General features: G+C 37.6%; 1 protein-coding gene across 7 annotated transcripts in view; it reads right to left on the bottom strand.

Annotated features, from left to right (window-relative positions):
* Positions 1 to 16,367, bottom strand: part of March7 (membrane associated ring-CH-type finger 7) — a 37,065-nt gene that overhangs the window by 10,610 nt on the left and 10,088 nt on the right. For 5 of the 7 annotated variants that reach the window (XR_003843446.1, XR_003843445.1, XM_029536077.1 and 2 more), the window contains exons 2-6: positions 10,347 to 10,511; positions 9,376 to 9,571; positions 6,678 to 6,845; positions 4,097 to 5,195; positions 2,247 to 2,419 (exon numbers count right to left, since the gene is read on the bottom strand). Coding sequence is in view for 5 of the 7 variants with exons in the window: in XM_029536077.1 (XP_029391937.1) it covers positions 2,247 to 2,419; positions 4,097 to 5,195; positions 6,678 to 6,845; positions 9,376 to 9,571; positions 10,347 to 10,499 (1,789 nt within the window). In the remaining 2 variants the exon portion in view is untranslated. Of the gene's footprint in view, positions 1 to 2,246; positions 2,420 to 4,096; positions 5,196 to 6,677; positions 6,846 to 9,375; positions 9,572 to 10,346; positions 10,512 to 14,492; positions 14,670 to 16,367 lie in introns of those variants that run through there. The other 2 variants (XM_029536079.1, XM_029536080.1) reach the window with 2 other exon arrangements.

Here is a 16,367-nt window from a genome sequence, read left to right as displayed (position 1 = left end):
TGTAAATAAAGAAAATATCTAATAAAATAAAATAATAAGTAAAAAAAATGCATGTCTTTCATTTCAATATTTTTGGCAGGGCTGAGTATTAAAACACAAGACCTTACAAATGAGAGGAGGTACTAAATCGTTTCCCCCCTCTCTAAAATCATATGGACATTAATGTTACCTAAAAATATACATACCAGAATGTTATTGCCCAGCATCTAAAGACCTGCTAACCTATCCCTTAATTAAAGATCCCCTTCTCTAAGAAAATGGAAACATTAATATAGCAGGTCATACATTCTTTTACAAAAGCAATAAACAGGTCAACACCCATATCTCCACTAGCTTCCTGGACATGAACCAGCTCTCCTCCTGTCCACCCCGTGTCCACCCCGTGTCCACCCCGTGCTCCAGATGCCTTCTTGTGATTCATGGGTTTCCCTGCTCCAACCCAACACCCTCTCAAAAACACACTCCGGTGTTTCCCTACCTCAAAATAAATGTTTTTCCTTGACCCCATATAATATCCTAATTTGCTACCTTGTATCTTAGCTTGTTGGGAAAAGAGCCGATGAGGTAGTATCTCCCTTTAACATACATATCATCAATCTTATCTTTTCACTTAAAAAAATGTGTGTATATGTATTACACGTATGTTCATGTGTGTGCACATGGAAGCCAGAGAGCCTACCACTGGGTGTCCTCCTCTATCACTACCTACCCTAATTTTCAAGACTGCTGTGTCTGTTACTGGATCAGAAACTCTCCAATTTGGTTAGATTAGCTCAACTCCAGTGCTACGACTGGAGCCATGTTAGGCTTTTACACAGGTGCTAGGGATCTGAACTCAGGTCCTAAAGCTTGCCCAGCAAGCACTGGATTCTGTTAAATCACATCCTTAGCCCATTGCGTGGGTTAGCATCTTACAATTCTTCAATCCTTATCAATACTGAGTTAATCATATCCACTTCTACACAATTATTTTGGCTTATTTAGAATAACATTTTCTCACCTTCTCACCAACAGTCTGACCGGAGGCTGTTCCTCAAATCAGATGATCTTGGATGCCCCAGGGATTTGTCTTAGCCCACTTCTTTGATACCTGGTCTTTCTCTAAAACTTTAACCTCAAAGCTTCCAGATTATAGTAATGTTGTGGTACTGGAAACTAATTTTGAGTGCTCCTTCTGAAATGATGAGACTTGTCTAACAGCCTATCTGATGTTTCTGTGTAGTTACTTAAAATGAAGTTCAAATATAGTACACATCCAAAATATAACTGAGTTACCCTGCCTCAATCTAATTTTATTTCTATCTTTCGTATTTAAGTAAAAGGTCTATAATTTCCTGGCAAATTTCAATAAACTTATCTCTAAAACATACCTATACCATCCCATTTCTATGAAAATTACCAGCAATACCGCATGCTAATTATCAATCACCAACTCTAGCAAGTGTTTTGAGAATAGATTATGCTTAGTTTCCTGGCTACAGGTCTGGTCCTACCCTGAAATCTATTCTCCAGAGCAAAGGTGCGGTGGTGGTGCACACCTTTAGCCCCAGGCACCTGGGACACAAAGGCAGTCTGATCTCTGGTCTACAAAGAGCTTCAGGACAGCCAGGGCTTACACAAAGTAACTATCTTGGAAAATTAAAAAAAAAAAAAAAAAAAAAAAAAAAGATTATTTCAATTTTGCCTCCTTGAGTGGCTTCCTATTATACCTAGATAAAAAAAGCTCTAACCCCTATTTTAAAAAGTCTTGCATGAGGTAGCCTCTGTTATTCTTAGCACAACTGTATCAACCAAACTGATATTCAACTATTAATTAGATGCCAGCCATACCATGACCACTCAGTTCCTTAAATACACCTAAGTCTTTCTTAGTAGCTGCTCTCTCTGCTAAAATGCTCTTCTCCTTCTGAAAGCCAGATTCTTATTATCAAGCTCTAAAATTAAAAGGTGTACCCTAAGAAAGGTGCTCCCTTAACAACCAATACCATGAAAACAGGTATAACAAAGGGATTCCCTGACAACTTGACAAATGACACAGGCAATAAATCTTCCTCAAAATACATAGCTGCTAAATGGTGAGTGTGTCTGATTCATCCTTTAGTATGGTGTAAGTTGGTATATGTCATAACCACTGGTTAAATTATAATTATATATAGTATACAGATTTGTTAGCAGAAATACCTACAATATGTATATATCTTAGAAAAAGAATCTGAAAACAAATTCTCTAAAAGGGTGACTCTTACCAGAATTAATTTTGGCTTGTAACCACTTTTTCATACACTCTTGATGGACATACTGCAGGCTCCCTGTGCATTTGCATGGCTCTATCAATAAATTAGATGATGACGCTGCTGCCATCTGACAAATTCTACATAAGTCCCCTTCTTCTTCATCATCAGAGTCCTCTAAAAGGAGGCTAAAAGAGAAGGCACATAATTCAAAACTATCTTAATTCCTCTTAAATAGCCATTTCATTATACAGAATCTCAATCTTTCATTTCTACTTACACTGAGGAGTAGGGCAAGCAACACTGAGTGACCTGAGAGTTCATGCCACTGTGAACGCAATGTGGACATGAGTAGGCCTGCTGCACTGCGCTCATCTCCAAATGGCTCACCTTTTGTTTTTAGAAATGTATCTTAAGTTCACCTTTTTCAAAATCACTAAGATTTTAACTATTCAAGTGTTCTAGGTTACCGGAAATCCAATAGTAAAAGGGTAACACACACATCATTTTGTCAACTGCAATAGAATTTTAAGGTTACTTCAGAACAATCTTAATCTTTGAAACACACATTTTCTATTATCCTCTATTTAACAGACTAACATGTACCATTTATATGTGAATTCTCTTTTAACAAGCCAAGTTTTCTGTTAAAAGTCATTCTGTTAGTTAGCTGATGGCACATAAAAGAGGCACACAATAAACGGACAGTATTGAATGAATACAGCCTGAACAGTGAGAGTCAGTTAGCAAGACACAGAAAGGGACACACGAACTTATGTAAGGTAACTTTCTGCCTTAGCTTAATCAGAAACATGACATTAAACACAAACTATTTTGAAAAGCTAAACATTTTGTTTTGTATTTAACATGTTTCCCTTCATGTTTCAACTCTATTTTACTAAGTAGATCCAATTTTTCTGTGTTCATCAATCAGTCTAAAAATCCTTATATAGGAGGTTAAAATATAATAAACACATAAAAACACATACTATAAACTGTCAAGATAAGTGCTCTTTTAAAACTATGTTATCTAGGACATGGTGTGGCAGAAGCAGGTAGATCGCTATTGGTTCCAGGCCAACTAGGACTATGTAATAATGAGAATATCTCAAAAAGAAAAGAAAGCAAAAACCAACCAAATAAAACCAAAACCTACCTAACTAGGCAGAGTGGTACACCATTGTAAACAGTCAAGATCAATAAAGCCATCTTTGAAGGTAAGAAACCTAAGCTACAATCTTCAGATCATTTACAATCAGAGGAAACTGCCACAATGAACAAGTAGTAAAGCTAATAAATATTACTAGGGGAGAGTAAATGTTTCTTTAAAATAAAAATGTGGAAGTTTAAAATCAGGAAAATAACCCATATTAAAATGTATCTTTAAAGGGAAAATTGAGAAATAAAAAAATAAGTGGTAAGCCAATTAATTTATGAAAGGCTAATATAGACTGGTAATTTGCTACCATTTGGCTCTTGTTCCTAAGTTTTATTTAGCAGTACTCTATCCATGGAAAAAGAATTTGTATGTATCAAGGTAAATTAAGACATGTTCCTTCCTTCCTTTTTTTTTTTTTTTTTTGTTTTCCTCCCTTCCTTTTTTTTTGGTTTTCCGACACAGGGTTTCTCTGTGTAGCCCTGGCTGGCCTTGAACGCAGAAATCAGCCTGCTTCTGTCTCCCAAGTGCTGGGATTAAAGCCGTGTGTCACCACTGCCCTGCATATCATTTCTTGATAAAAGTCATGCCCCAGAACTTACCTTATGGTTATATCACCATTTGTCTGTAAGAAAATTTAGATAACAAGAGCGATTTTAAATCTTTAATCTGATCTAGCTTACAATGTATGTTGAATATTCAAACTTACCTTTCTTTGATTTTCTGCAGTTTTTCTGGGTCTCTTGAAGGTGCACTTTTAGCTTTATCATTTTTCCCATCAGTTGAATTCCAACCAGAAGGAATAATATCTACAGTAATCATGACATTGTCAGTCAGATTACTGCCAAGGGCTGGTGGGACTGCAAACCGGAATAAGGAGCCAGGAAGAATCCCTGTTATTCCTGGATTTCTTCCACCCTGAGGCAGCTCTGGGGTGGAGCCACCTGCAGCAGCACTGCTCGATGCTCCAGATGCTTGTGGTCGGTTGGCAGCAGCCCCAAGGGAGTCACCCTGTGCTTCAAGATGAACTACTTCATTTGAATCTCTTCTGAAAATATGAGATCTAGGTGGTACATCTGACGTAGATATTCTTGAAGACTCATCCCTTCCCTCTCGCCTCCTTCTAGAGAACAAAGGTGTGCATCTATTTCTAAGTGAGGAAGACAACCACGGTCCTGAATTTCTACCTTCTGATTCTTGGTTAAAATTTTCTGCCTCTGGTTCAGAGCTATGATTTTGGCTAAGTGACGACAAACCCCATCTTCGCCTAAGAAATCTAAATCCCTGAGATGCTTCAGATGCCCTGCCCTCACTGACTTCAGAGGATGATGATATTCCATTATTTCGAGACTGGGAAGTCAGGGTTCTTGGAGAAATATAATTTTCAGAACTCAATGATCTTGTATTCAAGGAATCTTGGCTAGATCTTCTTGAGAAAAAAGTAGATGACATGCTAGAAGCAATCCGCGACAGCAATCTCCTAGTTGTACGCCTACCTTCATTGTCAGAAGATTCTTGAAATGGTCTCTGAGATGAACCCCTTTCCGAATTGCTTACAGTTGGAGTTTCATTTCTACTCGAAAAATATGAAAATGCAGGATGTGAACTGTTGCGAAAAGACTCTGATTGTCTTGGAGAAAAATGTGATCTGAAAGAACTTCTACTGGAGTCCCTAGAACTTGGTACTGTCTGATGGTCAGAAGGCAATTGGTGATTGGTGGATGATGAATTCAACTGTAAAGTGCTCACTGCATTCTCTTTTGGTCTTGCTCCCTGTGAATATGAAGAAGGAACTCTTTCTTGAACATCTATTTTTGAAAGAAGGGAAGGTAACCAATTATGAAATAATTTAAGCATTATTGAATGCACATTTATTGACTCCTGCCAAATTGAAAGACTAGGGTTTGAAATGAAATGCTATCTATCTTATAACAAATAGTTTAAACAGTATAGGAAAAAATTTACTTCTGAAGTACTCCCGGAGTAGAGTACAAACTCAAAGTAGAGTACTGCAAATTCAAAAACAGAGCTGATGATGCAAGTGAAATGCACTAATGGGAAACGGGTATTGACACACACAGGCCAAATGATACACTGTAATGATTTTTTAAAAAATGCATTCCAGGAAAACAATTCTCAAGATTCTTCTTATTCTATGCAATAAATATGAAGAATACTTTACATAAATTGCCCATATAATTTCATGATATGCCTTGCGAACAAGTAAGAATGGCTTGGAACTGTGCTCAATACAGACCTCTACTAATCTACATTTTCAAAAGCAGGGCAGGGAGGAGGAATACTGTCAGCACTTGGGTGGCAGAGGGAGGAGGATCACCAGGTTCTTCTGCTTTTCAGGGTGGCCTTGTCTCACGGTCAACCAGATAAAAAACGAACTTCCTGAACTGGCTGTTTCCATCTGAGTGGAGATCACAAACACTACTACTCTTTTAATACTTTCCATATACCCCATGTAAGAGGTACATTTATTACTGTACTAACTTATGGGGACCAACAGAAGAATAAACTATTAACAGGCTGTGTCTCTATCTGCTGCGGACTGTGATTAAAAGAAGCACAACACCCACTCCTACACAATACTGTTAACTCTGAGTAGCACTCTTCTGTTAGCCACTCAAATGTCATCACGGCTGAAAAGCTTAAGTTTACATACAGAGAGAAAAACCCTACATTTCAAATTTTAATTATAAATCAAGTCAATCATACAGTTCCACATAATCCTTAAAATGATGAGTTCAGGAGCTACAAAGAGCACTAGCTTTTTTGGATGACATGGGTTCTATTCCCTGTACCCACAGAGTGGTTCACAGCCACCTGCAACTCAAATCTAGAGGATCTATCACAGTATTGTCCTCCCTGGGCACTAGGCACACAAGTAGTGCATAGCCACACATGTAGGCAAGTACACTCATACACATAAAATAGTGAAAAACAGCATAACAGAGTTAGTTCCTCATTCAGCTAGAGGTACGCATGAAAACTGTGATAGACAAGTCACGCTGTCATATAGAACAATTGGCTATAATACTTTACTAACAGGTATTAAGTTTTTTTTAAAGCATACAGAATCCAAATACTCAAGAACATGTTTTAGACTGTTTATATTTTTAGAGTAAACAAAGATACTAAAAAAAAAAAAAAAAAGACAATTCTGATATCTCCGTATGAAATTAAAATTCATTTCATTCCCTCCATTGTAGTCTTATAATGACACAGGGAACATTTGTAATAACACATAAGCTATATTTAACAATATAGTTTCTACATACATGATGAAGTTGTGAAATCACTACTTCGGTGATTATAATCCATAAGATTGCTAATGGAGGAATCTCTTCTCCTCTCCAAATCTCTCCTTTCTCTCATCAAGTCTGTTCCAAATGAACCAAGTACCATTGATGAAGATCTGGGAACTTGACTATGCCTCCAAGAAGAATCTTAAAGTAATGGAACAAGTTTTATATGAGAGGTTTTCAAGGCTCACATATCTTTAGGAATTCAATGAAGGTAGTAGGTATTATCATTATAGCTATCCCTAGTTATATAGCTGCAATCACAAGTTTAGCAAAACAGTATCATTTACTAATAAACTATCACCTCCAAATTATCTTCCTGCTCAAACATTCTTCCTTTTGATGCTGAAAACCTAACCCAGAATCTCAGATATGGTGTATCTATGCATGTTAAACAAAATCTCCAGCACTGCAAACCTATCCTTACACATAAGCTAAATGTCTCAGTCACTCTATTCTGCCTGCCCACGCACAATGTTATATTATGTCAAAATAATATAGATTAAAAATGCAAACTTGCGGGGGCTGGCGAGATGGCTCAGTGGGTAAGAACACCCAGCTGCTCTTCCAAACGTGCAGAGTTCAAATCCCAGCAACCACATGGTGGCTCACAACCATCCTTAACAAGATCTGACTTTCTCTTCTGGAGTGTCTGAAGACAGCTACAGTGTACTTACATGTAATAAATAAATAAAATCTTTAAAAAAAAATGCAAACTTGCCAAGGTACAGAACACTTCATATACAGTTGAAGGGATGCCATAAACCACAAAAACCAAAACCCTTGTCAGGCATGGTGGCCTTAATCCCAGTACTACGAGTGCAAAGGTAGAATCAGGCAGGCAGATTTCTGGGAGTTCTAGGCCAGCTTGATAAATATAGTGACATCTAAGCCAGCCAGGGCTACATACATAATAAGACTGTGCCTCAAAATAAATAAAAATTAAAACAAAGCCAAAGCTTTTTTGATATGGTAATTGAATTACAGGACAAATTTTATCACAAAACAAGTTTTTCTCCATGCTGGAAACTGGATTTAAGTACTTGCAAATTCTAAGCATATGTTATACCAGCTTCAGAAATATTTTCACTGTCACATTTCTCATATTCTTTACTCTAAGAATTCATTTATTTTTTGCAACAATACTCTGAATTTTATTAAATATGATTTTACATAGAAGTAAACTAAAATTAATTCTCAAATATACTGTCCACTCACTCTTTACTTGGAAATTTTGTTTCTTCCTTTTCTAGCTTTAGAATCTCTTTCTCCGCAGTGTTTCAAGACAGGGTTTCTATGTATAACACAGCCCTGGCTGTTTTGAAACTTGCTTTGTATACCAGGCTGGTCTCAAACTCAGAGATCCACTCCAGTCCTCCCTGGGTGCTGGGATTAAGTCATACTCCACCTTGCTTGGTTTTTTCCTAGCTTTAACAACTCTTCTACACTGAGGAAAAATCCTTCAATGAGTTGAATGTCACACCTTCACATAGTGTAACAGACAGAAATGTCTCTGCAAACCTGCGCCTACAAAGTTGAAGTCAGTCTGCCCTTACCATATTAGCAACCCGCAGAGGGATAATGTCTCCCCTCAAAGGTCCTATCTATTAAGATGGAGATGAATTACTCATACTAATTCAGTTGGTAATGTACAAGCATTTTACCTGGTCTACAGACTGAGTTCTTTCTAGGAGAGACTACACAGAGAAACCCTGTCTTGAGAAACCAAAACGGCAGGCAGGAAGAAAGTAAAAGTGTGTTATATCACAAGTTCTGTCTCCTTTTACAACTTTAGGAATTATCTAACATTTTACTGGAGGAATCTGAACACACACATATAACCCTAAGTATACAAATGTAAGGAAGCATGCAGTCTTGCCATTTCTGTACACTTAGTATGTGAGAACCATGACTTTCTCATTCCTTATCTAGAGCTCTTAGCTCCCAACTTCCTTTTAATTAAGAGTTTCCACATTTTATGAAAAATATAATGTACTATGTTTATCAGTTCAAAAACACATGATGAGGAAATGCTTAATGCTTATCAAACGTGGCTTTCATAGGAACACTTTAAAAAACTCCTTTCAAAATACCCAACAGAACACTCATGACTTTCACCAACTTGATTACTACATACTAATGTTATAGCTGAGAATAAATAGTAACACAGTCTTTAATCCACACACTAAGTTCTGGACCAGGCAGGGCTACATAGTGACACGCTGTTTCCAAGAAAACCACACCAAAACCAAAACAACTATTCTATCTAATTAAAATCTACTAATATGCTATATGTAAAGCAAAAAGGCAAAATGAAGAGTTGATTTCATTTTTTAAAAAAAGATTTATTATTATACGTAAGTACACTCTCGCTGTCTTCAGATGTACCAGAAGAGGGTGTAAAGATCTCATTCCAGATGGTTGTGAGCCACCATGTGGTTGCTGGGATTTGAACTCAGCAGTTAAGTGTTCTTAACCGCTGAGCCATCTCTCCAGTCCCAGTTGATTTCATTTTTACCACCAGTTTAAGATAAAATTTTAGAAACTACTGAATTTCCAAATCCACTATTGTACAGACACTATTTAATTAAAAACTTAAGAATCTTTTGGGGGGGGGGACTTTGGTTCAAAACATTCATAAAGTAATTTTAACAGAAACTGCTTACATTCTTACCTGATACTGTATTTAAACCACTTCCACTATTTCTCCCAGCTGAGGTAGATGCACAGTTTGTACAACAAAGTTTGGGTCTTTTTGAGTCATGATCCCGTTGCTGGTTTTGTGATCGTGCCCGTGCTCCCTGAGTTATCTCAGATTCACTGTACCAAGCAGACTGGTATGGTGATGCAGATGCTGCTGCTGATGCAGACTACATAAGACAAATTAAAAGGAATAACTGCTGTTAATTCTTAGAAATTACAAGAAAATAGTAACATTCAAACAATCAAGCTGAAGGCTGTTGGTGATGTAGCTTCCTAAACGGCAGGTGAGATGGCTGTGCTGGGGAGTAACCCAGTCTCTCAGAACCCAGGTACACACTATTACTGAGAGAAATCTTAAGATAGACCAATTAGTCATCTAACATTAAAGCAGGATATTACCAGCTGTACTCTTTTTTTTTTTTTTTTTTTGGTTTTTCAAGACAGGGTTTCCCTGTATAGCTCTGGCTGTCCTGGAACTCACTTTGTAGACCAGGCTGGCCTCGAACTCAGAAATCCGCCTGCCTCTGCTGGGATTAAAGGTGTGTGCCACCACGCCCAGCTACCAGCAGTATTCTTACTTTACCCGCTGCTGTGTGCATACACAAGGTCAAATGAGTATTCTGTATTCTAACTGGAAGAGAGAGGACACCTACCACTTCGGTATTAAAGTAAAAGTAGTTTACTTTAATATTTGTTTCTAAATGCAGCTTTTGAATTTTAGAAAGTATTTTATACAAGACTATAATCTCTTAACCACAATTGTGAAGTCTCCAAAGTCTGAAAATCATTAGCTATATATTTTGTTTCGATTTTAACAATTTAAGATTGTAGGATGCCTCAGGTGCAGCTACTTAAAAAAAAAAAAAAATCTAATAAATGTATTCACTGTTTTTTTAATTTGACACACACACACACACACACACATTCAAGTTAAAATACTACCTGATATTCAGAATCCAGTCTAAAGGAAGAGTCTCTAGAATGACAAGAATCATTTAAACTGGTTCCTCTGTTTCCAGACACCATCCTAGTGCTTAAAGAGCCAGAGGGTTGAACAGAAATTCTTCTTGGAATCCTGGAAGGTTTAGACTCCATTCTTAAGGTTTCCTGTGAAATGCAAATTTGTATTAATTTTATTTGAGAAGACATACAAGTACCCCTCTCTCCTTTCCCCCTACGTACAGTAACAATTCATTCTGAAAAGGTTCATATTACGTCTCATTAATGAAAAAGTAGCCATACAAGAACTGTCCCAGCAAGTCTGTGAGCAGATCTTTCCAGAATGTAGACCTATTTGTGGAGGGGACTCTCAGAGCTCCTACAGAGAAGCAGAGTTAGGAGGTGGAGATAAGAATCACCAATTCACTGAGAAGTTCTATCAGCCAGCCTGGAGTACACAATTCCTCTGGGAAATAAGATGAATACTTGCCTCAACAAGGAGGGAGGAGAGAGCTGACTCCAGAAAACTGCCCTCTGCCCTCTGTGCATGCATGTACAAAATTAAAATTTAAAATCAAAAGGATCAAATAGTCAACTTTTTGCAGCACCACTAAACTGGAACTCTTACCCCTTTCTCCTTAAAGGCTAAAGATTTAGTAGCGTCCAACCAAGACTACTGCTCATTGAACAACATGGAAAGAAGTTCACACAGATCTGTCTTCCAATGCCTGAACTTTTTCCTCACATACATTTGTCCTCGACTCTCATGTCATCCTTCTTATTATACACATCTTTTTTTGTTTGTTTGTTTGTTTGTTTGTTTTTCGAGACAGGGTTTCTCTGTGTAGCCCTGGCTGGCCTCAAACTCAGAAATCCGCCCGACTCTGCCTCCCAAGTGCTGGGATTAAAGGCGTGCGCCACCACCGCCCAGATTATACACATCTTTTAATAAATATACTCTCACACCCCTTTGTATACACCTGGGAAGTCTATACATTCCTTTTCTAACTTTTGACAATCAGATTAAACCACCTTCTGTGTAATTCCACTTTTCACATGGTTTTATTAAATAAGATATCACACCACTTTAGACTGTTATGTTTATTTTCCTTCTTCAACAATGAATTTCTTTAAGTCAGGATCATTTAAACACCTCTAAATCACTGCCTAGAATATGTACAACTGGACACAAGGCTCTGAACCTAACAACGTGGAAAATAATACTTAAAACATACAAATAGAAAATCTTAACAAAATAAATATGAGTCTGAGTGTGACACATGCCTATGCCTGTATCCTAGCATTCCAGAGCCTGAGATAGGAGAGGCAAGTCTCAACTATACAGGGAAAGCAAGCCTCCAAAACAGTGTTTCCTCTCATTTACCACTGACACGATCTCTAAATTATAACACACATAAACGCAATAGCTGGTATTTACCAAATATCGTATTTGGGGGGAGGGTAAGGAATTACTAATCATTCATTACTCATCTCCAAAACAACACTGTGAGATTCACTCTATTACCTGGACCTTGTAAAAAAAAAACAAAAAACAAAACAAAAAAAAAACTTGCTTTAAATTACTAGAAAGTACTATTTTAAGTGAAATGATCTGTAAAATACATAAACCAGAGATAGAACTGGCTACATAGTGACTTAAAGAAGTGGCTCAGGTGGTAAGGTAGTTGGTTGTGCGAGCATGAAAACCTAAGTTCAGTCTCCAGCACTCACATAAAAGAAAGGGTTTGGGGGACACACCTATAATCCCAGCCTTAGGAAGGCAGACACAAAGAAATCTTAGAATATGTTGATGGAAATCTGTAAGCGCCAAGTGCAACAAATAAGGTAAAGTGCAATGCTGGGAAGAAACCTCTGGTCTACACACACACACACAAATTCAGTTCATGTAAAATGTGGAACTAAATACTTTCTACTTTTATAGATTTGTAATTAAGTTTCTAAATTTTCTTCAGAGTATATAACAGAATAACCAATCATTGACTACCAGATATATATATATCTGATATATATATATATATATATATATATATATATATATATATATATATATATAAAATCACATTACACAAATTAATTCTGACTGGCTCTAAGAACACCCAAGACAGCAACCACCACTGAGACAACAATCTTTTTTTTTTCTTGTTTGCTTTTTTTGTTTGTTTTTCAAGACAGCATTTCTCTGTGTACCCCTGGTTGTCCTGAAACTCACTCTGTAGACCAGGCTGGCCTTGAACTCAAAAATCCACCTGCCTCTGCATCCCAAGTGCTTGGATTAAAGGCGTGCGCCACCACTGCCAGGCTTCTCATTTGTTTTTGACCTTAGATGAACTCTAACTACACATCACACCTCCTTCAAGAACTTCCCATCCCAAACTATGGGAGGAAGTCATGCCTGAAAGGTTGTTTTCCAGAAACACTGAATAAACCAAATACTAAATAAAAGTCACTTTGGTCAGCATAGAAACCTTGATCATTTTCACCTTTAATGACCTGCAATTTCTGCAGATCTATGTAAAAATTAGTACATAACCCACATTCTACAAACCTCCATTTTTCAAGCCAATGCTCAGCTGCGGAACCCACATGTCTGCTATTAAGAGATTATCTCTTGAAAAAAATTCATGTAAAACACTCAAAGAGCAAGATGGTCACTGAAGACAGGTGCCAACTACCTTCTAATAATGTTGGTTTGTTGCTAATAAAGTTTTCTTATTCACTCTGCCTCAAGTCACTGTCTCCATCAGAAGGTAGCAGAATAAGTTCTTGTGATTCCAGCTTCATTTGCTTAGCATCTGTGAGGTCCTCACATGCTGATGCCTCTCATACTGCACGCCACTGCATAGTAGGTATACATATGAATTTTCCCATTCTGTCAATGAAGATCAGATTGTCTCTTATTACCAACACCATGTATATAAGGCTACTGCCTTTATAAATCGAAAAGCTTTGTGGGCTGGCAAGATGTCTGAGAGGGTAAAGTTCCTGCTACCAAGCCTGAGACCAAGTTCAACGCCCGGGACCTATCCAGTGAAAGACAACTAACTCACACAAGTTATCCTCTGGTCTCCATATGTACCTGGGCACACATAACCACATGAATTTAAGAGCTGGAGATATAGCTCAAAGGTTAAGAGCATCTATAAAGAGGCTATGGATGTAGATCCTAGCCCCCACATAAGGCACTTCATAACTGCCTGAACCCCGGCTCCAGGGGTATACCTCTGGCTCTCCCAGATACCTGCACATACCCACCTTATGCCCCCAACACACACAATTAAAAATACTAAAACTTCTTAAAAAAAAAAAAAAGATTTATTATATAAGTACACTGTAGTTATCTTCGGACACCCCAGAAGAGGGCATCAAACCTCATTATGGATGGTTGTGAGCCACCAAGTGGTTGCTGGAATTTGAACTCAGGACCTTCGGAAGAGCAGTCAGTGCTCTTAACCGCTGAGCCATCTCTCCAACCCCCTAAAATTTCTTAAAATTAAAATTTTTTTAAAGTTAAAAAATTAAATTTTTTTCCTAGGGTCCTCTGGAGACAGCCACACTCATTAAGACTACAAAAGGGATATCAACATAATCTCCCTAACTTTGCATTACCAACTAAGATCAAAACCTGTGTTATCTCATCCTGCAAATTAGAATTCAGGCAAATAAGCAGAGTCATTTCACTACATGTCTGATGTGCAGCTTAGATAAGAATAAGACTGCTTTACTAAAACATTCAAACTTAAGAAAGTCAAAACATCAATACCACTTTCAGCAGTCTTGGTAACTTATCAACTAACTTGTATTAACTAAATCTTTCTACTTAAATTTACAACAGAATTTATTACATTAATCTTTGTTTTTAAAAGATACTAGATAGTGACATTAAAAAGATGAAGAGAAAGCAGAGCATGTACCCAAGTCACTATTTTAGAAACCCGCAGTTTTCCTTTTGCTAGGCTGTCTTCAGTATAGGTGTTAAGACAAAATGAACAGGTAACCTGTTTGGCAGGTAGATAGCCATACTGGATACACAGAACAGGAAGAACAACTCCCACATCACAGACTGCATAACTATAGAGCAAAACCTAGTAAGTTATTTATGTTAATAAAAACTGCTATTTGTGAACTTACCAAAATAAATCAGGGATACATGAACATATCAAATCATATCAGAAACACCAGGCATATAGGTTTATTAAAAACACCAATCCAATAAATGATGCAGCCCTGACCTGAAACATATAAAAGGAAGGGTACCTAAGACCATGGCCTAGTGGCAACACCAACTTGCTATATGACCACTTGTGGTACTTATCAGTTTGGAGATGAGCAGGATTCTTCCATGCCCTGTTCTTATGTCTGCCCATTTCAGAGCTAAGCATAATTAAGATAAGCCAGGCTAAGCCTAGCCATGGGGTCCTTGCCTAGACCGCACATTAACCCCTTTAATTAGAGTGCCTTTAGTATCATCCCTAGTCCTCACTGTCATTATTGGCCACTTTAACTCTTTCTTGGTGTTTCTGTATTTGCTGAGTAAACCATGCAATGTATAATCAGGTGTTAACAAAAATTACTAAGTAAGATGGGAATGTAATAAAGAACTTGTGAAATCAATGGCAATCAGCAAAGTCAAACCAATAAAACTGAAGTAGCTTTCAATTTATTATTAAATAAATTGACGCTATGAAAGAACACAACAATGTTGGTCTGTCTCTGGCTATGACACAGCAAATATCAGATAAGTCTGTAACAAGCAAGAAAAAAAGTAACATATCAAGTATCTTATTATTATGCAACTAAGAATTCCAGCAAATGAGAGAGTAATAGCAATACCAGATGTGGGTACTGCAACCCTATCGGGGACTCCTGTAAAGAGGTTATCTTTTGCTCAACTTTCATAAAACAAGAATAAATGAATCAAAAAAACTGTTAAAAAAATTAAGGAACACTGAAGGCAAGAAACATCAAAGTTAGTTTTGGGGGGAATCTGAAATAGGAAAGGCATCTGGAAAGAGCTGAGAACTAGAAACAAAGCATTTACCCTAACCAAAACCCAAACCAACAACAAAGACATCTCAGTTTAACACAATTTCTATGGAAACAGTCTGACAATTCCTCAAGAATAAAAATAGAACTTTCATAGAACCAACAATTCCTCTTCTGGGCATAGACTAGACCAACCTAACCAAACCAACCAAACCAACTGAAATAAAGGTCTTAGAGTATTTGCACATCCCGATCACAACAGTATTGCTCACAACAGAGACCAAATGCTATCAATAAATGAAAAAACAAAATTTGGTACATAGATATAACTCACTAAGATGGCTCACCAGATAAGGCAGCTGGTGTCAAGCTGAACAAGAGGAGTTGGACCTCTGTAATCTACGCAGTAGAAAACCAATTGTTACCAACTGTTCTCTGACCTCCACGCATATGCTGTGGCATACACATGCCCATGGGCCTAACACCACTCACTAAAATTAACTGGGTGTGGTAGGGCACACCTATAATCCTAACACTCGGGAGGAAGAGGCAGGCAAATCTTTTCAAACTCAAGGCCAGCCTGGTGAGTTCCAGGTCAGCCAGAGATATACAGAAAAGAAAGAAAAGCACTGAAAGACCCTATCCTCAAAAATCCAAAAATAAGATAACTGTAAAATTTCAAAAAGCTTTAAAGGGGGCATTCTGACCTGTGAAGCAGCCTTGAAGAAATTACACATGGAGAAATGAGTCAGACAGAAGACAACTATTGTTATGATTTTACTTAAATATTTAATCTAGTTAAAATCATAAAGATTGGAAAAACCAACAACAACAAAACAAAACAGAAGGGCAGTGACCAAGGAGGGAGGAGATCAAAACTTACTCCTTGGGCTGGTGAGATGGCTCAGTGGGTAAGAGCACCCGACTGCTCTTCCGAAGGTCTGGAGTTCAAATCCCAGCAACCACATGGTGGCTCACAACCATCCGTAACAAGATCTGACGCCCTCTTCTGGTGTGTCT

This window comes from Mus pahari, chromosome 3 (genome assembly GCF_900095145.1).
Source record: "Mus pahari chromosome 3, PAHARI_EIJ_v1.1, whole genome shotgun sequence".
Lineage (NCBI taxonomy): Eukaryota > Metazoa > Chordata > Mammalia > Rodentia > Muridae > Mus > Mus pahari.
This window is presented reverse-complemented; position numbering and strand designations above follow the sequence as displayed.